General features: G+C 31.9%; 1 protein-coding gene across 1 annotated transcript in view; it reads left to right on the forward strand.

Annotated features, from left to right (window-relative positions):
* Positions 1 to 20,610, forward strand: part of LOC149546414 (MADS-box transcription factor 23-like) — a 76,650-nt gene extending 56,040 nt beyond the window's left edge. The window contains exons 2-8 of the mRNA XM_089794578.1: positions 235 to 310; positions 15,869 to 15,930; positions 16,021 to 16,120; positions 16,762 to 16,827; positions 17,105 to 17,143; positions 17,256 to 17,428; positions 20,517 to 20,610. Coding sequence (XP_089650704.1) covers positions 235 to 310; positions 15,869 to 15,930; positions 16,021 to 16,120; positions 16,762 to 16,827; positions 17,105 to 17,143; positions 17,256 to 17,428; positions 20,517 to 20,610 — 610 coding nt within the window. The remainder of the gene's footprint in view (positions 1 to 234; positions 311 to 15,868; positions 15,931 to 16,020; positions 16,121 to 16,761; positions 16,828 to 17,104; positions 17,144 to 17,255; positions 17,429 to 20,516) is intronic.
* The last annotated feature ends 3,537 nt before the right edge of the window (positions 20,611 to 24,147 follow it).

The raw sequence follows: 24,147 nt of genomic DNA on the forward strand, positions 1-24,147 counted from the left end.
GTGATATTGGTTACACTCATTATAAAAAATTGGTACACATAAGTAAAATTTATATTTAACTTTACTTCTAATACAAATAGGTTTAGAGAGCTTGATTTATGAAATGTTTGAAATATATTGCATTAGAAGATTGTCTTATCAAACAACAATAAATTTGATATATATGTATTTTTTCTTATAATGTTATAAATCCTATTAAAAATTATATTTTCAAATATTTTTTTTCTCTTTCAGCATGAAAAATATATTGGAGCGGTACAACAAATGCCCAGAAGGATCCCAATCAGGATTGATTGAGTATGATAATGAAGTAAGTTTTCTTTCTCTCTTATATAAAAGTCAATAATTTTTATTTAGTGAAATGAATGTATTACATCTACATATGTAATAGAATTAGAAGATAAATGACATACTTCTCCAATTAGTTTGAGTATTAATGATGAGTCTAGCAATAATATTTTTGAACACTTGTTCTACAATGACATTTTTTATATAACATGTGTTATTGTATAAGTATATGACTCGTCAAATAGAGATCTTGAAAGAAACATTTGACAAACAAATTATTAATTTTTATTAGTGTTGATTTGTAATTTTTTAAATAAACATTATTAAGTTTTGATATATATTCATGTGAAGCACTATAAAAATATACACATATATTATATGATTTCCAAGAGGTACAAGTGAATTACCATAGTACTAAAAACCAAATATTACATAGAAGAATAGTATAATTTAAAGTATATTTCTTTATGGAGACTAATTATTACTATTACACATCTTTGATTAAAGTAATTGTATTAATTCAACTATGGAAATCACGTATTATCTACTTCTCCCTCAATCTACTTAGTCCACCATATGGTTCCTTTCATTGAAACATGTCTCCTTTCATTGGGTGCTACTATTCTGAAGAAATATTAGACATCCACCCCTAAAGGGACTACATTAATAGGTATAAGTGTAACTACAAGTACCTACTCCTTATTGTGTTATCTTGTTGATACATTTACCAACTCACTATTTTGTTCTTTATTTACTCATTTCATTTTTCCTCCAAATCATCACAAAATTGGCCATTGCAACTAAAAATGGTGCCTATTCCTCTATTTTCTTTGTGTAGATGTATCCATTAGATGTTTCGCACTTGAGTGGTATGATATTTTATAAGACTTTAAAATTTATCCTTGGTAAGTCTCATTGAGATGATTACTTGCAAAGAAATGTCATAGGTCATGAACCTCCTTAGAAGATTAGTAAGAAATCTTTTTCTACCACTAAAGAAGTCACTATTGCAAAGTTCCATAAAAAAAAAATTTTATAAGAAATAATAGACCAGAAAGATTAGTATATTTTTTGAGCACTAAGACAAAACCATTTAAGATATATTCCAACAACTAATGTTGTCATTAGTAGTGATTCCAAATATCTTTCATTCCTACTTGGAAATAGGAAAATAAAAACATGTGTGATAGTATTTGAGGTTATAGAGATATAATAGATGTTGGTACTAATCAATAATGCATGTGTAAGGAACTTGAGAAACAACAACTACAAAGATTGTACATGTCTTGGGGAGAGACAGGGCTATGATTTCATCCTTAAGCATACAAAATGTCCTCCACTAAGATTGAGGAACAACATACTTAGAAAAAATATCGCTCCATGAGATGAAAGGTCCTTCAACAATAATTTCAATAAAAAATTTATATCATTATTTTACTAGTTTAGGCCTATGTTTTAGGTTCCAATAGATGCATTTATCACAAGATAGAATACTGTCATTGATGATAATCTAATTATGGAAACTCATATTCCATGTGCACATTCTCATGCATTCATATGGTCTTGGACACCAAATAACCTATTGGATTCACTAAAAGATTTGTTTCTAAAATATGGAAAGACCTTCTAGTTGGATTTCCATTTAGGAATAGACCTAGAAATCTTATGGTTGATCAAGGTTTTTTATGGCTCATTATGTTGTAAGAATTTAAAAATCCACATTACTATTAGAGATAAGGCTTGTACAATTAAATCTTTAAGGCTAATCCCCCTTTATGTTTTCTCATGGTACACTGAGGCCCAATGACAACTTACTTATTTTTATTCCCCTTATAGCCTGAGTACAAAAAGGTTCTAATATTTTTTATATATGTGGATGAACTAAAAATTATTAAACATCCATGCAAATGTATGATAGACATTATATGAAGAATATATATTTTGACACACTTTCACTCTTCCAACTAAGGACAAAAATTGCATGTTCCATTTCTTCAAAAAAAAACTTGTTAAGTTATTTCTTGACCTAATTCCACATTTCTTGGAGATTAGAGAAAATAGATTTTTTAATTCCTAGTTACCTCACTTGGAGCTCTAACACACCCCATACAACAAAACATTTGTCAAATCTCCAAGAATATTTAGTCTACAACACATAATAAACAAGGATAAAAATTTCTTGCATCTAAAGGCATCACAATGTTATCCTCACTAATAGCAGTTGCCTCCCTTATGATTGGATGGACATTTTCCTCCCTTCTCTTCTTTTTTGGCCTCCATTCCTCCAATGCTATCTAGATACCAATGATAGCCTTGTTAGTCTTCTCCTAAATATATCTATTTTGAGTGTTAATCATCTATGTACTCTCCCAAAAAAGTTTGGGACTCCATCATGGCCACAAAGGCATTAATGACCTCCATTTTATCCTCTTCAAAGGACATTTAGATTTTTATCTCCACAATTTTATCCTTAATAATCTCCCAATTGTGTAAATTTTTTCCGAAGTCTTTACCAACCTTTCATAGGATGTTATCCCCCTTATCCTTAATAAAGTCTCCCCCTCTATGATCAACTTCCATAATCACCTCTTTCTTACTTTTTGTTTTGTTTTTGCTAGTTCAAGATGATATACAACTTTTAGCCTACTATGGAAAATACACAAATCTTCCACTTTTTCAGCCAAAGCCTCCAAATTATTCCCTTTTATGAGGGTAAAGGAGTTCCTAAGTAACTAAGATGGGTTTTAGGAGAAGGAAAGATAAATGAGTTGGAGGGAAAATTGGGAGAAAAATGTAAGATAATTTGGGCGAAGGGAAAATTGGGAATAGGGTTATCAATGCTTTAGCTAGATTCTATGGACCAAGAAAAATCCAAGTCCTCAAACAAGTCAATAGGGCCCTCAAGGAATTTTTAATTTTTTCCCTAGTAGGCCTACTAACTCCAATGGAGCCTATGGTAGATGAAATGACCTAATGTTTAGAAGTGTAAATTACCCGAGTCTTAGAACTTGAAAAAATGGGGGTGAAAGTAGGAGTATTTCACTTGATATATAGAGTAAGGGAAGATTTTAAAAATGAGGTGTGGTTCAAATGAAAATTATAGCCCAAGGATTAAACCTTGGCCTTAAGGGACCCCCCTTTGACTTAATCTTTACCTTCCAATAGAGAAAAAGAAGAAAAATTCCAATAGGGAATATAGAACTTAATATCCCTACAAATGTGATTTGACATAAGGAATAAATAGGAATGATACCATTTGTACCTTCCTTATAGAATTAGAAAGTTTATTAGCACTATCACGAATACCTTCTAGCCTCCCATGAGATGCTCTTTTTTGAACCCACTTTGTAATCTAGGGATCCTTTCACTAGGGTCAAGGAGGGGGTGAAGGTCTTCTTTGCAAGAAGCCTTGGGGTTTATGGGCATCCATGACCTTTTTGTTATGAAATTTCCAAGCATCACAATAGTTTCTATCATCACCACAAAGGCCACACTACTAATGCTAACCTTCCCGTCATCCCATGATGTAGAAAATTTATGAGACAAACCTAGGTGATGATCCACTATACCCTTCACATACTTTTCCATGTGACCATGAGAAATGTTTTCCTAGAACTTAGTATTATTCTTATAATCATCATAATTATTAGTCTCTATCTATTGTAGCCCCCCATCCATTCCAACTATATAAGATACAAAAATGAGTGCCAAATTTGAATAAAATCCCTAAGACCAAAGTTGAGGTATGCAAATAAAGGGAAGAAGGAAAATACTTGTATAGAAAATTATGTCAAGTGATTTTAAAAATTAGCAATCCTACCATATTAAGAGTAGAAAAAAGCCTAGGGCTCCTATTTTGATACAAGGAACAAGAAATTATTATTTATTAATAAATTAAATATGTACACCATGATCTTCATAGGTGTCAAAATCATGCTTGATCTCGACATAAACATCATAAAGATAGAGTAACCCTCTATCTAAACTTCTAATTTGGCCATAAAATGACCCTCCATTGCCAACATGTTAGTGACATGATTTCCTTCTTATAGAATGTTTTGGAATGTATGAACCTCCACCATGGAAAGGTCACCTTTAACTTTTTTGATGTTGTACTCCATCTCCCAACCCATCTTTTCCCTATTATTAAGAATGTTAATAAAATTCTTTGTATATCCCTCTATTATAACCTTTTGAAATCTTATATTTCTCACCATCATGACACCACAGTAAAGCCAAAACTTCTACCTTCTAGGCCACTTAGATCCATAAACTGATTGCATAAGAAAGTAACATTGTGCCTGTCATACCACTCATATGGCCACACCCACTTACTAGACCTAGGTTGCCAAAAAATCAACCATTAAAATTAAATTTTACCCATCGAGGATCAGGGATCAATTTAACAAGTACTTTTGTGTTATTAACAAATTGGACATTAGCTAAATCCTCCTTATTAGGAAGACCAATGCCATGAACTCTAGGAGACAAGTGGTTACCCTCAAAAGGTTACACATTGCATTAGCAAGAATGAAATAGATGGCTAGAGAATTTAGGCATCCATATCAAATGGATCTAAGATAGATCAAGATATCCTAATCTATTACTAGTTACCTTTGTTCAATAACTAATATCTTGTATCATAGGGCCAACCATATTGAAAAATTTCCAGGGAACACCAATCTTTCAAGCACCATGAAAATGAAGCTCCATTCAATTCTATCACATGTTTCTTTAAAGTAAAAAGGAAACATAAAGGCTCATTTCTTATAGTTTGTATCCCATTGCATGACCTTCTATTAGGTCAAAACATTCTCCAATATCTGCCTTCTCTTCAAAGACCTAGTTTGTGTCAAATCGACCACCTTTGCAAGGCTAGCCCTTAATTGCATAGCCAAAAATTTGGCAAGGATATTGAATGAAACAACACAAAGGGCTATAAGCCTTTGATTGTTAATAAGGGTAATATATCCCTTCTTTGGAATTAACTTGATAAGACCACTATTGATGTCTTTACTCAATGAGCCATTTTTTGTAGCCTTTAATATAAATTGAGAACTCTAGAATCTTGTCCTACCTAGTTTAGGCATTTTTATAAAATTCCACTAGGAGACATTAGGCCTTAGAGGCTCTTTATTGCTAAGGTTTTTTATTTCCTCATTTATAGTAAATTATCATTTAATATAATTGTCCTCCTTGATTTTTTTGGGTACATACATTTTAGTATTGCCTCTAGCACATTTGTTGTCAAATTCATCATCTTCTAATGAAAGAAATTAACTATAAATTATTGAAATGCATTCACTATGTCGATTAGGCCACTGATATTTCTATCTTCTTTTGAAATACATTATATCTTATTCTTTTCCTCCTTATCTTTGACTATTGTAGATGACAACTTGTAGATCCTTTATCCTCATGTTTAAGCTAGTTCAATCTAACCCTAATTTCAAGACCCATAATCTTTATATTATGCACTTCCCTAAAAGCATGTTTTACTTGTCCAAGAGATTCTTGAGATTCAAGATTATTAGGGTCTTGTCGTAAGATTTACTTAGGCATGTACAAATCATCATATAATAAAGTCTATAACTTTGACTCTCTTCCCACCTACTATTTTAAGAAACACTCTCAAACTGTCAACAATTAGCTTCCATCTCCTTTCATCTTTTAGGTTCATGTTTTCCATGTTTAATGTCCTAATAGTCTTAATAACTTCTTTTAGATCCCCACACATTAAATGTATAGAATTCAAGATAAATGAATCTTTCTTACCACTTGTCACCAAGAAGGAGTCATAACATGTAAAAATAACTTGTATCAAATGATTATTTGATAGAGTATATAGGATAAATTTAACACAATTATTCTTACAATCCTTAATAAAATGTTTTTCTTAAATATTAAATTGATCAAGTCTATTGCAAACTCTCTTACCACCTTTTTTGAAAATTAGACAATGACCACCATATGGGCTTAGATTCATTCTTATCTCTAGATAAGGGGTTAAAGGGTCTCAACTTGTTTAATATTCTATTCTACTAGAAAGTATTATCTATCCTCCATTCAAACCTCTAGAATGGAAATTATATTGAATGTACCCAAATAATCCTAGGAATATTTTCCAGTTGGGCGAACTAGTTCCATAGATGAATTCTTTCATTATAGTCATTAGAGGAATATAAGGAAAATGTCTCACACTCCTTTTTAACACACAATGACCACCCATACAAGCCTATTGCAATAGGAGTAGCCCCACCTTACAATATGCTTAGTTCATTTATGGTATAGTAAAATAGATTTTCCACATTTCTATTTACTATTTTTGGTGGTAAAAAATGTTAACATACCTTCAAATTCACCTAAGACCAATCTCTAATGTGAAATGCCTTTTAATTCTTGAAATAGAACAACATCTACTACCTTTTGTTCATTGAGGAACCTTCTAACAACATATTTACTGTCTAGGTTTTCTAAACCCCCAACATTGTAGGAAAAATAATTAATCTCCATATGCAATTAGGATTAGTTTCCAAGTTAGAGCCTAGTCCAAGAAGAAATAGAGCCTCAAATTTTTTCACTTCTTGTGAATTCAAAAGTTCTTTCCACTCCTATTGAGGAAGAGTTGTCCATTGTTTCTCTTTTTCTTTCCTTATGGCTATGCTTTCCTTTTTTACCTTGCCATCACATTCCTCCAAGGTGTCACTTAGGTTATCTAAGTTATGAAATCCCATGTAGTGCGTAATAAACCCTTTGTTTTCCTTAGCATATAAATCTTTAGCAATAGAAAACTTCAAGGTGATGATAAAGAGTGATATCCTTACCAATTAGCACAATACTAGTTACATTTATGTTAGATGTTGTTGTCTAATGTCTTACACTACAATGAAATTCAATAAATACTTAAGATGCATTTGAAAGATATATAGAAATGTAGGAGATGAAATTAAACTATAACTATTTCATTTTATAAGGTAAATCTAATATAGAAAAGGAATTAAATAAGAATATAATACATATTCTACAATTTTTACTAGGGGAGACACTAATAAACTTATTATGTATACTTGGTTTATTGGTTATTTATGTAATGGGATTTTCCCACAATCATAACCAATAAAAAAGGTAAATAATATTAAGGATTCACTTAAGTGGATAAAGTTTAAACTCACTATTCCTAATTTAAATTCAATCACTTAACTAATTATTCCAAAATTATATATTAATTTAGAATAAGAATAAAAATATCTTCTTGAATAATAATACATGCAATTACCCATTTTCTTAATCACATTTTGTATATTAATTATTATACTTATAAAATCCTTAAATTGATTATTTGGTATCAAAAGAGCTATAAAGATTCATATTCATCAATACAAATAATATGCTATTAAATATAAAATTTAATCAAATGATAATGTACACATTTTAGGTCATATAAAATGTTTGTTTTGAATTATGCTTTTGAACTCTTTAGATCTTCTAAAACCTTAGATCACAAGAAGACTAGGTAAAATAATTATATATAATACAAAAATCAAGGTTCCATGGATTCTTGGGTTCTTAGGGTACATGTACTTGGGTACTTAGGATATAGGTAATATTTTTCAAATTAAGGGATGGAGGTATTTGGGCATGTCAAACATATTTGTAATATTTATAAAAAAATTTAAATTATGAGTCATAACAATGGTTTTTTAAAAAAGAATAGTGATAAAGTTTGCAAATGTAATGTATAATTTTCAGTTTCAGATTTCTTATATGTTTGTAATAATAATATATGATAAATGTATTACAATAATAAATAAGTAATCTATTATTAGTTAATGGTTATCTTGTAAATATATTAAGCTTTAGTTTTATTTTGTTTTTTGTTTTCTCTAGAATAGAATGTTTCTATTCTTTACAATCATTTCCTAAAGAAACATTCTCATTCTTTTGTATAAATTGACCTTTTAGTCTCTATTAATAACAAACAAGTATTTACCAATTACCTCATAATATTATATCAGATCATGAATTTCAAATTTTAAAAAAAAAATTATAATTTCTATTGAAATTATTTGTTAAGTTTTTTTGAAATTACTTTTATTTTTTTACAAATAACCTGGCTAGGGTTTTTATTCATACACATAACTAGGGTTTTAGTTTTGGCATCCCATTTATGAAAAACATAGGTTTGCTACTATCGTGATTTGTTGAAGAAAATACTCATGATTGTGTAGAGAAAACTCTCAAGTTACTGTTGTCTAAACCCACGATTTACTAAGAAAACTTCAAAGGTCACATTTTTTTTCTAACATTTTTTGACAGATAGATTTGTGACTATTGACTCTATGTTTTTTGGTTGGATTTGTCAATAATAGTTTACAAAACTAACAAAATTTGTGAAGCCAAAAAATGTTTGAAACAAAACTGGTTTTTCTGCCACAAAACAAGTTTTTTTCGTCTGTTGAAGGGTCATTTTTGTCTATCTAGCCCTCTTGACTATCTTTGCCAGCATTCGGGTGTTCATTTATCCAAACTTGCAATTTTTTCTGCAAATTTGACCTTCCAAGCTATTGACTAGGGTTTTTCCTGAAACCTTAATTTTTGGGGTCAATTTTTTTTTTGATTGTAGATTCTTGGTGGGTTTTTTGAGAGCTCAATTGGGTTGTTGTCCATTTTTTCTAGGTGCCTCAATTTTTGTGCCTTGATTTTTGAGCTAGCAAATCCAAAAAATAATAGCATATTCCTTTTGGGTTTTTTGAGCTTTCTACTAAGCCAATCTTTGATTCTTCTAGGTCTTCTATATATTTACCTTGAAGAATATACCTTTACAATTTTTCACAATTTTATTGAAAAATGTGCCATGGCATCTTTGACAAATATTCTACTCAAGCATAACTCCAAATTCAATGGTTACAACTATGGAACCTGGAAGCAATGTATCATCACAATCTTTGAATATCAAAACATGGATCAACTTGTTTTGGGTGTTACAAAGCATCTAACTTCTCCAGGTCCTGATCAAGATACATGGGATCTAAATAATCAAGAGCTAGTAATGCTTCTAAAATTATCTATGGCTGATGATCAGCTTTCTTAGATTCTATCTGGCAAGATAGCCGCCAAAATTTGGACACATCTCAAAGGTCTTCATGAGAATTTCAACAAGAGTAGAGCCTTCTTTCTAAAAAATGCTCTATTTTCTATTGTCATGGATGAGTGCACTGTGCTCCAGGCACACATGAATTAGATTTAGGAAATCTGTGATCAGCTATTTGCCATCGGTTGCAAGATGGAGGAAGAGGATATTGTGGTAATCACTCTTCTAAGTTTACCAAAATCCTATGAGCATTTTATCAAGACTCTCGACATCACATCTACTAGTGTTGATATGAAGTTCACTAATCTCTGAACCCTGCTACTTTAGCAAGATAGGTGGAAACAAGAGTTTGATAGCAACTCTAGTTCCACCTCTATTGAACAAGCCTTTGTTGTGAAATCCTTTCAAAAGGATAAGAGAAAGTTTTAGAAACCATCTTAGTAGAAGCCTTCTACTCTAGCATCTGATGGTACCAAAAAAAAGAACATTCAATCCAACTACTACCACAAGTTTGGTCACATGAAGGTTGAATGTCGAAAATGCTTGGCTGTCCAGTCTAAGCAATTAGGTTTGCAACCCAAAGAAAATAGTGCAAAGGACACTAAGCAAGTGAAATTTTCCTTTTATGTCTTTATGGCTAAAAGATCTGTGGATCATGTGAAGTCCTATGCATGGTACATTGATTCATGTGCCTCTTGACATTTCACTCACTGCAGAGACTGGTTTATTGAATACCAACCTTATTCAGATTTCATTATTTTTGGTGGTGGGGAAGAGTACATGGTTATCGATAAAGGCAACATTTAGATTCCATTTGTTGGGAGGAATCCAATATTTCTTGATGTGTACTACATTCCAGGGATGGAACTAAATCTAGTCTCAATTAGTTAGCTGCTGTGACATTCTCCACACTTGGCAATCACCTTCAGTTCACATCAGTGCACCATTACTGATCGGGTGACTAAGTCTATTGTTGCAGTAGGTTTTGAGGATCATGGTCTTTTCAAAATTACTGATTCTAGTGATTCTCAGGACTTAGTTATGGCTATTTGGCAATCTTTTGTCAGCACACTTTGGCATCAATGATATGAGCACTTAAATGTGCATTATCTATCACAACTTGCTCATGATGCTATTCTTGGTTTGCTAGAGATTTAGACTCAACACCTTGGAGTTTGTGATGCATGTTAGGCTGGGAAGCAACATCACACACCTTTCACCAGTGGTGATTCTTAGCAATCTTCTCAAGTACTTTAGCTTGTTCATGCCGATATCTGTAGCCCTATGGCCACTCCTTTTGTTCTTGGGTACAGGTATTTTCTATTGTTTGTAGATGGTTTCAGTAGAAAAATGTGGGTGTATTTCCTTTAAAATAAATCAGATGCATTTACTATATTTTAGAAGTTTAAACCCTTAGTTGAAAAGGAATATGGGAAATCTATTATTACTGTTAGATCAGACAATGGGGGAAATTTTTTTTCTAATGTTTTCTCCAACTTCTTGGATACATAAGGCATCAAATGCTAGTTAACCACACCCCACACACCACAACAGAATAGTGTAGTTGAATGTTGGAACAGGACAATCACTGAGATGACTCATTCCATGCTCGAACATAGACATGTTCCAAATAAATTTTGGGTAGAAGTAGTTAACACTATAGTTTATCTATTGAACCAGTTACCCATAGCGGTAGTCAAAGGTAAAACTTTGGAAGAGGCCTAGTCAGGTTGCAAGCCCAGAATCAGTCACCTAAAGGTTTGGCTCTCTTGCTTTTGTTGGGATCCTTGATGCTTCACGCACCAAGTTGGATGCTAAGAGTCAGAAATTGATGATTGTTGGATATAGCAATCTTCACAAAGCCTACCGCCTGATTGATGTTGAGACATCTCGTCTCATATATAGCCATGATGTAGTCTTTTATGAGTAGTGAGGACCATTCATGTTTGTTTCTCTTGTTCCTGATCCAGCAGACCATCCTATGCAGGCTTATGATTTGGGAGTTTGACTTCCATTAGGTCCACCTAATGGGAGGGCTCTAGTAGCTCCTGTAGGTCTAGTTCTTCCAATGATACCTATACAGACTCCTTTGACTTCTCTGGCAGGATCACCTCGCTTTATAGATGCTTCAACTAAGTTTGATCCAACATCTTCTAATAAGGATTCTACTAATCAAGCATCTCTTGGTAATACTGTTGGTCATTCTACTATCTGGCCTAAGTGGTGGGCTAAGACACTTGCTGATCTTTGTAATGATAAGCTCATTGATGGGAGAACTACTCAAAAAAAAGAGCAAAACTATAGATTCTGTTAACGTTTCTCTTATGGCCAACATTCATAGTGTGTTTGAACCTCAAACATATTTCGAGGCTAAAGGAATTCCAGAGTGGGAATAGGCCATGACATCTAAACACCAAAGCTTGCTGAAGAACAACACCTGGGTCCTTTCTGATCTTCTACTAGGGAAGAAACCCATTGGCTACAAATGGCTCTACAAAATCAAATACAAATTAGATGGTACTTTAGATAAGTACAAAGCTTGTTGAGTGGAGAAGAGCTTTTCTTAGCATTAGGGCATTGATTATGAGGAGACCTTTTCTCATACTACAAAGATGAGCATCATTAGATTAGTCCTAGCCATTGTAGTACAATTTGGCTAGAAGGTCCATCAGATGGATGTAAAGAGTGCTTTCCTGAATGGTGATCTCCATGAAGAGGTCTACATGATGCAACCTCTTGGTTTCAAGGTTGTTGGTAAAGACCACTAGGTTCTTAGATTGGTAAAATCTCTTTATGGCTTGAAGCAAGCCCCTTGGGAATGGTACATCAAGATTGATAAGTACTCCAGTAATCAAGGCTTCAAGAGGAGCTCTTTAGACTCAAATTTGTACATCAAAACTACTTACAGTGACATCATCACTCTGATTATCTATGTGAATGATCTAATCATCACTAGCAGTTTGGCATCTTTGATTCAGGGAAACAAACAAAACTTATGCTAGTCTTTTGATATGATTGACCTTGGCCTCATTCATTATTTCCTAGGTGTTGAAGTTTGGCAATAGTCTTTTGGTATATTCATCTCTTGGTCCAAATATGCCAGGGCCCTATTAGACAAATTTTGAATGCAGGATTGCAAACCTGCATCTACACCTATAGAGAAAGGTCTCAAGTTATCAGTAAATTTTGATTCTCCTTCCATTGATGATACTACATATAGGAAACTAGTAGGTAGCCTCATCTACCTCTCTACTACTAGGCCTGATATTAGCTTCACAGTCAGCTATATTTCACACTCTATGACAGTTCCTAAGATTGATCATTGGATGGTAGCAAAGTGTGTGCTTCATTATGTGAAGGGCACTTCAGATTGTGGACTTTTGTACTCTTAGAGTTCTAATCCTAAACCCAGTGGATTCATAGATTTAGATTGGGCAAGCTTTGTTAATGATAAAAAGTCAACATCTGGATATGTGTTCAGTTTGGGATTTGGTGCAATCACATGGACTAGCAAGAAGCAGTAGGAAGTTTCTCTCTCTCTTCTATAGAGGCTAAATATCGAGGGACTATAAAGGTAGGACATGAAGCTGTTTGGCTTTGTTAGATGCTTGTGGATATGCATATGTCACCAACAAGACTGACTACTTTGTTTGTTAACAATGAAGGCATTATCAAGTTAGCACAAAATCTAGTCTTCCATGAATGAACCAAGCATGTGGATGTTTATTTTCATTACATACGACAACTGGTTGAAGATGAGACTATAGATCTGTAGTATGTTCCTACCATAGGTTAGACTACAGACATTCTAACCAAGCCTCTTGGTCCTGATAAGTTTGTCAAATTTAGAGGAAAGCTTGGTGTGTTCGATAGATTAACCATCAAGGGAGGGTATTACAATAATAGATAAGTCATCTATTATTAGTTAATGGTTATCTTGTAAATATCTTAAGCTTTAGTTTGCTTTCATTTTTTGCTTTCTCTAGAAGAGAATGTTTCTATTTTTTACGATTGTTTTGTAAGGAAATATCATCTCATTCTTTTGTATAAATTGACCTTTTTCTCTCTATTAATAACAAACAAGTATTTACCAATTACCTTGTAATAAAACGTTTGGATGCATAACATAGAAAATAGTCCTTGAACATGAAAAAGAATCATAAATCATATGAAAATGACGTATTGCAAGTGATAAACTTTTGACTTGATTAATGATAAAATTTACTATTAATCAAGGTTGTAGGTAAAGATCACTAGGTTCTCAGATTGGTAAAATCTCTCTATTGCTTGAAGTAGGCCCCTTGGGCATGGTACATCAAGATTGATAAGTACCTCAGTAATCAAGGCTTGAAGAGGAGTTCCTTAAACTCAAATTTATACATCAAAACTACTGACAGTAACATCATCCTTCTAGTTATCTATGTGGATGATCTAATCATCACTAGCAGTTTGGCGTCTTTGATTTAAGGAATCAAATAGAACTTATGCTAGTCTTTTGATATGATTGACCTTGGCCTCATGCATTATTTCCTAAGTGTTGAAGTTTGGCAACAGTCTTTTGGTATATTCATCTCTTGGTCCAAATATGCCAAGGCCCTATTAGACAAATTTTGAATGTAGGATTGCAAACCTACATCTAGACCTATGGAGAAAGGTCTCAAGTTATCAGTAAAGTCAGATTCTCCTTCCATTGATGATACTAAATATAGGCAACTAGTAGGTAGCCTCATCTACCTTTCTGCTACTAGGCTTGATATCAGCTTCATAGTCAGCTATATTTCACATTTTATGACAACTCCTAAGGTTGATCATTAGATGGTAGCAAAGCGTGTGCTTCATTATGTGAAGGGCACTTCAGATTGTGGACTTTTGTACTCTCAGAGTTCTAATCTTAAACTCAGTGGATTCACAAATTTAGATTAGGTGGGCTTTGTTGATGATAAAAAGTCAACATTTGGATATGTGTTCAGTTTGGAATTTGGTGCAATCACATGGACCATCAAGAAGCAATAGGAAATTTCTCTCTCTCTTCTATAGAGGCTGAATATAGAGGGACTGCAAAGGTAGGACATGAAGTTGTTTGACTTTGTTAGATGCTTGGGGATATGCAGATGTCACCAATAGGACTGACTACTTTGTTTGTTGATAACAAAGGCATTATCAAGTTAGCACAAAATCTAGTCTTCCATGAATGAGCCAAGCATGTGGATGTTTATTGTCATTACATACGATAGCTGGTCGAAGACGAGACTATAGATCTATAGTATGTTCCTACCATAGGTCAAACTACAAATATTCTCACCAAGCCTCTTGGTCCTGATAAGTTTGTCAAATTTAGAAGACAACTTGGTGTGTTCGATAGATTAACCATTAAGGAGGGTATTACAATAATAGATAAGTCATCTATTATTAGTTAATGGTTATCTTGTAAATATCTTAAACTTTACTTTTCTTTCATTTTTTGCTTTCTCTAGAATAGAATATTTCTATTTTTTAAAATCGTTTATTAAGGAAACATCATCTCATTCTTTTGTATAAATTGACCTTTTGCTCTCTGTTAATAACAAGAAAGTATTTACCAATTACCTCATAATAAAATGTTTGGATGCATAACATAGAAAATAGTCCTTGAACATTAAAAAGAATCATAAATCATATGAAAATGACATATTGCAAATGATAAACTTTTGACTTGAATAATAATAAAATTTACTATTAATCAATATCATATGAAAGTTTCATATTGATTACTCATTGAATTAAACTTGATAAACAAAAAATTGATTCTTATTAACTTATTTGTTGAATGATAAATTTTTCATATATTATATCTACTATCCCCAATACCTATTAATATATTTAAATATTTTTATTCAGTTGATGTAACTCATCATAAAATCAAAATCTTATTATTCCTATCTTGTAAGACTCCCATGGAGTCAAGACCATAAGATTTTTTTGATCATGCCATGCAAGCTTTAAGCTTCTTTATGTTCTACCCTAAGATTTTTTTCCTCTTTAGTTGAAAAACACATTCATTCCGAAAATGTATGATGAATTAGGTATATAGATGCATTTTAAATGGATACAGATTCTGAATGTATATTGGACATATATTTCAACATATTTACCATATCTTGCTCTTTCTGCTAAATTAGTTTTATGACCAGCTAATGAATCTGGAATGATTTATGTGATACCTTTTCAAAATAGTACATTTTCTTCATTTCTTCTGTACTGTTTTCAATACCTTAAAGGATACTCGTGTGTAATGTGCTCATAAGATAGATACATGTGAAGTTTGTGCATTCAACAGTTACAACATCTTAATGTAGGGAAAACGTGTTGAATGCTTTAACATATTTTAAAGAGACATTTCGTTTCATACTTATCCAATGAATTGGCTATTAATATTTGAGCTGGTTTTTCCCCATATTAAAGTTTTGTTGTATTTCTTGGTCATTGAACTCATACCAAATTGCATGGCAGAACCAATTCCACGAGCTAGCAAGACTGAAACATCAAGTCGAGCAGTTACAGTTATGGCAAAAGTGTGTAATGAACTTAAGCTTATGCCAGTTTCTTTTATCAGAAATGTTCACAATTATCAATATGAATGATTTGTTCGAAATTCTGTGCAGGAACATGATGGGAGAGCAGATTTCAAATCTGGCTATGAAAGATCTGCAACAACTTGAACGACAAATCGAAGTTGGAATGAGTCGGATTAGGGCAAGAAAGGTATGAAGAATTAGAAAATAAATATAGAGTTCAAGAGTTCAGAGAGTTCAAGAGTGAATAGATATTTATTTTTTAAAATAGAAAACATATGATGTTAGAAAGGTTGTGAGCAGAAATAATTTTCTACTCCTGAACTCTCTAACATCTTGGTAGATCATAAAGTTTGATTCAAATGTTGATGAAAATTTGTCAATTTAAATCGACATGCAACAACAATAGCTATTATTAATTATACAAAACTAATATCACATTTGTTACTTTCAATGAACTAACTCGGGTTCAAATCTAATGCTCCAAAATATGAACATGCAAAACTGTTCCTTTTTCAAATTTGAAATGTGATGAACCGTTTTAATGGCAGTCTTGTCATTCTATAATCATTTGCTTGGAACTTCTAAGAAGGCAAGTTTAAACAACATACACGAAGCTTTGACTTATTTAAGTAGTTATTATGAAATCACAGTAGCTTTTTCATTAGAACTCACATATTAGTGTGATTTCAGATCGAACCGTCTAAACAAATCAAAACATTTCTAAGATGATTTACAACTGAACTACTAACCAATTTTTAGCCTAAAGTGCAAATCATTCTTCATATTAAAATATTTGTTTCTTCACAATAGATTACATATTGCTTTCAGGATCAGCTTTTGTTGGAGCGCATAGATGAAATTGAAATGAAGCACTTGGAAGAAATTGAAATGACGGTATCTGGATTTCTTTGAATCTTCAGTAATTATTCTCTTCTGTTGTTTTTCTACAATGTATGGTCAGAAATCTCCAGAATTTTTCCTGTAGCTTGAAACATGCATTACCTTTATACTAAACGCACCAGTCTTTCATATCTGCAAATCAAAATAGACATTGATATGGAGTTAAATATTAGGAGGATGCAGTATCTGCTGACGTGCATAGCAGAACATTTAACCTATTTTGTTTTGTCAAATTAATTCACTGACCATCTGACCTTAATATTTTTCGGAGAAAAAGCAGGAGCAGGAGAATCAAAATTTGCGCAGACAAGTAAGGCTTTTTCCTTACAACACTTTTATATCTAAAATGTTTGAATATTGTTGGTTATTGTGCTAAGCATATATTTCCTAATCTTACATTGTAAACTTGGGCATTAGAACAGTTAGAAGAGGCACGCAAGAATCCTTTGATGATTGAACAACGGCCTACAAATTATCTTGAGTTTCGTCCATTACAAACAAGAGATTCTCCACCACCGGTCCTTGCTAGACCCTTGGCAGCTCATAATTCTAGCAGTGAGGAATCAGAAACTTCACAGACATCATTGCATTTAGGGTAATGACTTAATTCTTAATACCCTATTCATTTTAATCTTTTTCTATTTTGTTTTGTTGCAATCAGAAGTGTAAACGTCTTTTACCTCAGGAAGTTCCAGATGAATAATATTGCAAGACACTTGCAGCAATACAAACTAAGATGGAACTCAAGACAATGTAGATCATTTCCAACAACTCTTTATAAAGTGAACAAAATCCTATCATATGAATTTTGCAAGCAAAATCTTTGAAAAGAACATAGTCTACAGCTTTTTCAAAACAGGAGTAAACTTTTTTTTGTCTGAAAGACTTCATCTTATATTTAATCATTTCAGTGGAGCTTCAAATTAATGAAAAGAAGAGCAACACTATATTTTAGGAAAAAGAGGGGTAAAAATTTATTAAGATAGAAAGGAATACAACAAGGAGAGCTCAACAAGAAGCTCGATCCTGAGCAACAAGATCATCAAATTCTTGCACCATCTCAAAGGAAAGTTGCCCCCTATCCATAATATTCCAACCCGGGTCATGACTAGAAGCCCATTTGGCTAAACAATCAGTAGCTCTGTTCCATTCAGGAGGAATATAAGTGAACTTAATGAACTGAAACGAGGTAGAGAAGAGAATAATATGATTAACAATAGTGGCCAGCTGCCAACTAACATCCTCTAGCTCATGCGAGGAAAGCAAGTTCACCACCACTTGGGAATTAGACTCACAGATAATCTTACTCTATCCCTGCAAGCAACACTGTTCCATAGCATATAAAATAGCCTGAGCTTCCATGAGATTGTTAGTGTAATCACCCTTATGAACTGAGAAAAAGAATTTAACATCCCCAGAACTACAACAAGCCACTCCCTCAATACCAGCAGGGCCTGGATTCCCTCGGGAAGAACCATCAATGTTAATTTTTAGAACTCCACAGGGAGGAGGAGTCCAATGCCCATCCCGATTTACTTGACCTTTCCTCTGATGCTAAAGCTGCCTAGTCATAGAAGGAAACCTTTGAGCTATAGGCCCATCCTGAAGATGAAAATTGAGGCGATTGCATATAGCAAGATCAACCGGATCCATACCCCTATCTAGCTCACACTTCACTAGCAACACTATATTTTAACTATTATTGAAGTTAATAAATGTAAAGTTTGACAATATTAATCTATTTAAACTTAATCAACACTAATTAAAAGTGAGGAGATCAAGATTAAAAATAGGGTTGAAAAAAGATTTATCTCACTTGGCTAGAAATGCAAGCCAGAACTTTTACATCCTTTCCCAGCAATGGACGTTCCCCAAATTTATGGGAGCCTTTTGATGACTTTAAAACAGAATATTTCCCCCACATATGATCTCATGCCTCCTTTGCAATAATCCATCCCTCTCTTACTACAAGTTCCATCTTCTATATACTAGCACTTAGAAATTTTACTGCAATTTTTTACAAGGCTTGCTATTTTAGTTACAAAAATAGAATATGCCCCCCACATATGATATCATGCCTCCTTTTCAATAATCCTTCCGTCTCTTACTACAAGTTCCATCTTCTATATACTAGCACTTAGAAGTTTTACTGCAATTTTTTACAAGGCTTGCTATTTTAGTTACAAAAATGAAAATTAAAAGTTATTTGTGTGCTACTATGCATATATAAAAAGTGGACAATTTTTATGAGATTTCTATTTCTCTCATTGTTTTCATTCATAAATGAAAATTCAATTGATTTAGTGGTGAAGAAATTGTTGTATTCTTGAAAGAGAGTTACAAGTTCAAGTTCCACAAAAGATTAGAATATGGAAAGTAGTCCCTACTTTTAATATAGACTATAAAACCTTTACTTTTCTTTTTTTCAATCCATACTTATTTGCTTGTCTATGCAACATTTTCTTTTATCCTCCTTCATATGAGTCTTTTCTTTTGGCCTTTGCCCACTTTCTTACTACAACTACCTATTTTCGCTTTATAATTCAAAGTTTTCAAACCTCATCTAATTATACTCTAAAGCCAAATGAAAGAATGTCAAGTTGAAAACACATTTCCTACATTATAATCTATGAGGAGAAATGAACATGGAAAATGATATTAAATATTTTTTGATTAAATATGCAATCTATTATTAGAGTTACACTTAGACATCTCAAGAAAATATTTTTAGATTCAAATCTGTTTTTAAATTCAAACATTTATATTTCTGAATAATAATATAGTTCTAATGTTATATAGATTATCTAAATTGAAGGTACTACTATCCTTCAGACTTGAAATAACACTATTAGAATAGTAGAACATATTAAATTTACTACACAATTTCTATCTCAATAATCTTAATATGAAACTATTAAAATATAATCACAATTTATGAATTAAATATTATCCTAAACAAGCATTTAAGTACACAAATAACTCTCAATCTAAATATACCATATTACTTATCCCTGTCATAAAAAAACTTTGTTGTAATAAATCAATTCCATGCTCCCTATTTTGATATTGTAATGTATCTTATCCAACTTTATAAGAAAAAGACAAACAAAAGAAATATAATTTTTTTCGTATTTATTTTAAAATATCTTTTATCATAATATTTCAATTCCATTAATTTTATAATAGAACTAGGAAAAATTCATCTAAATTAATTAATTTTTATTTTTTCCAAATATCATAACTTTTGATCATCTCCATTAGTTATAAACGTGCTTGTACTTTCCAAAAAAAATTATATTTAGCATCAAACATATAATATGTAATATTTTTTTTATCTATCTTTCTTTGAATAAGTATATGAATCGATTTCTTTATTTTTCCTAATTTATAAAATATAATCAAATTATTTAATTAAAAACTATAAATTTTTATATTATTTATGCATTAATATTTTTCTTTTTGGGATCGGTATGCTTTTGCATAATTGTTTGCTAACTGATTTTTATATTAATACCTTTATATTATATTAAATATATTTCAAAAAGATTTAAAACAAAACATTTAAAGCATTTAATAATATTTAATATAGATACTTACTTTTGTTCTATACCAAAGTTAATTATAAAATTAATTTCAAACTCAGGATTATAATTACTTAATCCACTTTACTGTCATTACTGTAGATTATTTGATGGCCATGCTCAAAGTAAAACAATTCAAAAATTGTCAACCTCAGATGAAGTTCACAAAAGCCAAAACGAATGGATGGAAGAATAATCTTACTTTGTAAGTTGTTTATTTATTTATTTTTCTATTTTAATTAGGATCATACACCATGCAACTGGCTAACAAAATTTCTTAAATTCCAAGAAACGACGCTTGCAAGATGGTTTCCATTAGATGATATTTCATTCAACTTACAAACCAAAATATTATTACAATCAATGCAGTTGCATCAATGGTTCATATACTAAGATTTATATACAATGGAAGCTTTTAAATGATGACACTTCACCTTATTCCAAATGGTTGGATGCGTTTAATAAATTTTGTACATATCTACTACTTAGACTTCTTGAGACCAATGTATAGAATCATATAGTTAGAGAATTTTGGAAGAAGGAAACTCTTTGAGGTTAATTAGAAACACGTAATTAGTAGCAATCGTATAGAATTATTGCAAATTAGTATTATGTACACCATTTTGAAAATAAAATCATTTGATTTATGGAGATAACTTTTATTAGTTATTTGGACTAAGTTTTTAATTTATAGAAAATTATAGAACCTATATTTAATAATAGGTAAAATGTTTATGTAGAATTTTCTTTGTATCAACATTTTTGAGATTAGATTATTGTAGTTCATGTTGATTGAATTCATATGTTTCTATATTTAATTTTGTTGATAAATTCATATCAACATTTCAAATTATATTCTATACTTCATCATCAAAACATAGTGAGCTTGATAAGGAAGAAGTGAATGTTTTACATACCAAAACCTAATAAATGGAGTTAAAAGAGTCAATAAGTGAATGATACAAATAGGAAGGGGTGGCTTTTAATCACACACTAAGGCTTGATTCCTAGACTATAAGTGTTAAATAGTGAAAGTTGACTTATTTTTCCAATCTTAATTTATTCCTTAGTGTGTGATGTTTAAGGGTGGCCAAAAGAAACGAGGAAACAAAAAGGAAAAAGAAGAAACACAAAATTAAACATAATAAAAGAGTTACAAACAATAATAATAAAGTAAAAATAAAAAGATAGAAAATTAAGCTAAATAAATAAATAAACTAATGATAAAAAATTGTGAATACAATATATGAATTTACTAATTGAATCATTATGTTGGATATTTTCTTTAGAGTTTTTGTAAATTTTTGCATTCAAATGTATTGTGTGTGTGAGCTTGACATCATTCAATATAAATGGTCATTTTCCTTTTTAATTTTTAATTTTATTAAGAGTTTGAGAAAGAGTTTATTTTATTTCTTATTTGATTCTAATTTCTTCTTTGAAAGCATAAATAACATGGAATAAGTGGAACTCATTAGAATACCCACATCTTAAAATTCATTATTTAACATGATCATAAAATGGCCAAATAAACACAAGCCTTTGGATATAACTTAAATGAGGGGGAGAACAAGCACATGTGAAGGCAACGAGAGGGTTTTTAGAGTTAGGAGAAGGAGACAACCTTGATGAGGCTAACGATGAAGATGTAACAAAATTGAGGGATTTGGTAGTTTTTGTTGCTTTGATTTTTAGCTAGGTTATCTTTTTGGGTGTTATGTCCATCTTGGCTCCATGGTGTATCTGGGCATCATTCACTTTGATTGTTTAGTGAAGATGTTAGGTATGTTTTGGGCCTAGTTCTACCGACACATGTGGGTACATTGTGGCTTTCTCTATCTTGTGCATTGTTGGTGTAGTTCTTTTCCTACTCTGTGTGTGTGTGTGGGGGGGGGGGAGGGTGCTTTTGGGGTTGGTTTTTCTCTCTTTGGGGTGTACATATGCTAATAGAAGATTTTATAATGCCTAGTCTCTCATGGATTCTATAAAGGTTAAGCTATTGCAATATATTTTATGTCTAGGCACCCTCTTTCCCCTACCTTTAGTAATTCTCTTATGGCTACCCAATATTCTTATGGCCCCAAATATTAAACTTTTGAAAGGAAACATCAAATAAATTCTAGGAATGCTTGTGAAAGGTAGTGTCTTTGATTCCATTGTGCACATGATTCCAAAACTTAACTTGCTATGATCTAATTGTATCAACATTTGGTTTGGAGAGTTCATTGCACATTTATAAGGGCTATTGTCACCTCTCAAGGAAGTAATTGACTTAGAAATTGTTAGTTTTTCCTTATGAAAGGTTGTGGATGATCATGGATGGCCTACATCACAAGACCTTTGAACAAAACCCTAGGCCTACAATTTGATGTTAGTGGCTTTCTACATGCCCAATGATCATCAGTAAGGGCTTGCGATTATTGATAGGGGGTTTGTATTAAAATTGGAATTCTATGGTTACATGCTATAGGCCTACATTTGAATTTATTGTGGCTCGTGTTTATTAGTTTGAAAGTCTACAGTCACATTTGGGGGCTGTGATCAAGAATTGGTGCCTACAAACTTGATTCTGGAAGCTAGTGTTGGAACAATGGATGTTATTGTCTATTCAACAAAATTAGAGAAGACCCACAAAGATTGCAAATAGAGTTATTAGAATTGAATCATGATCACCTATTGAAATTTAATTAATAGCTGGAGTTACAGGTTCCATGGTTGCTTGTGAATTTTATGTAGAAGGTATGAACAATTATTTATTAATATCTTATTAAGATTGGGGAACATACTCAAAGTAAGACATAATGAGGTTAGTTCAAAATTATTATTTTGATTTATTACATTTATGTATATAAGATGGAGAATTATTGAATACATGTAAAATGAAGAGTTTTCTTATGATATATATATATATATATATATATATATATATATGAGAAAATACATATATTTTTTATTAAATTAATAACATCAACATTCTAAGTATTGTATTCCTAATGTAATAAGCCTCTTTTGTATTTATTGTATTTCTATACATAAGAGCTATGTCCCTTGATCTTTTCCTCCAAGAATGTTCTTGTAGGGAAAGGAGGATTGATATCAAAGTGCACAAAGGAAGCCACCAAATGTCAAAGGGAATCATTTCCAAGAGCATTCAAACATTTCTAGGTGCATTATAAGCATAAAAAAATATTATTTTGTTTAAGTTTGAATGTCAATAGGGATATTAAATTATATTCATTTTTGAGTATGAGTTAAAGAATTAAAACTGGTTAAACCATTAATTCTGAGATAAGTGCCATTAACAATTTTTTATATCATGGTTTAGTATTGACTCATAACCCCTTAAGAAGTTATCTATAAAATTTGGATAGATAGTGGGAGGGGAGCTTACAGTGTACACATTGAGAGGGAGTCCTACCAAAAGTAGTTAAATGTAACCTTCAGAGGGACTAGATATGAAACTTGTAAACTCTTCACTAAGGGAGTAGATCACATTAAGTGCCATGGACCCTAGTAACTTCAATTTGGTTTGACTTAAAATAGTCATGGTAAATTGAGAACTTGCATACATGGATTGAATCCACCTTAGAGATGTTTGAACTTAAGAGGGACTTCATATATGGGCCTACTTTTACATCACAAACTCCTCCTTTGGGGATTCATATGTATAAGCAATTCTTTTATATATATTTATGGGCTATGTATTTAGCCAAGACTATATTTAGCCTAGACT

This window comes from Cupressus sempervirens, chromosome 7, assembly GCF_028749045.1.
Source record: "Cupressus sempervirens isolate cs-2001-9-10 chromosome 7, ASM2874904v1, whole genome shotgun sequence".
In the NCBI taxonomy this organism is placed as follows: domain Eukaryota; kingdom Viridiplantae; phylum Streptophyta; class Pinopsida; order Cupressales; family Cupressaceae; genus Cupressus; species Cupressus sempervirens.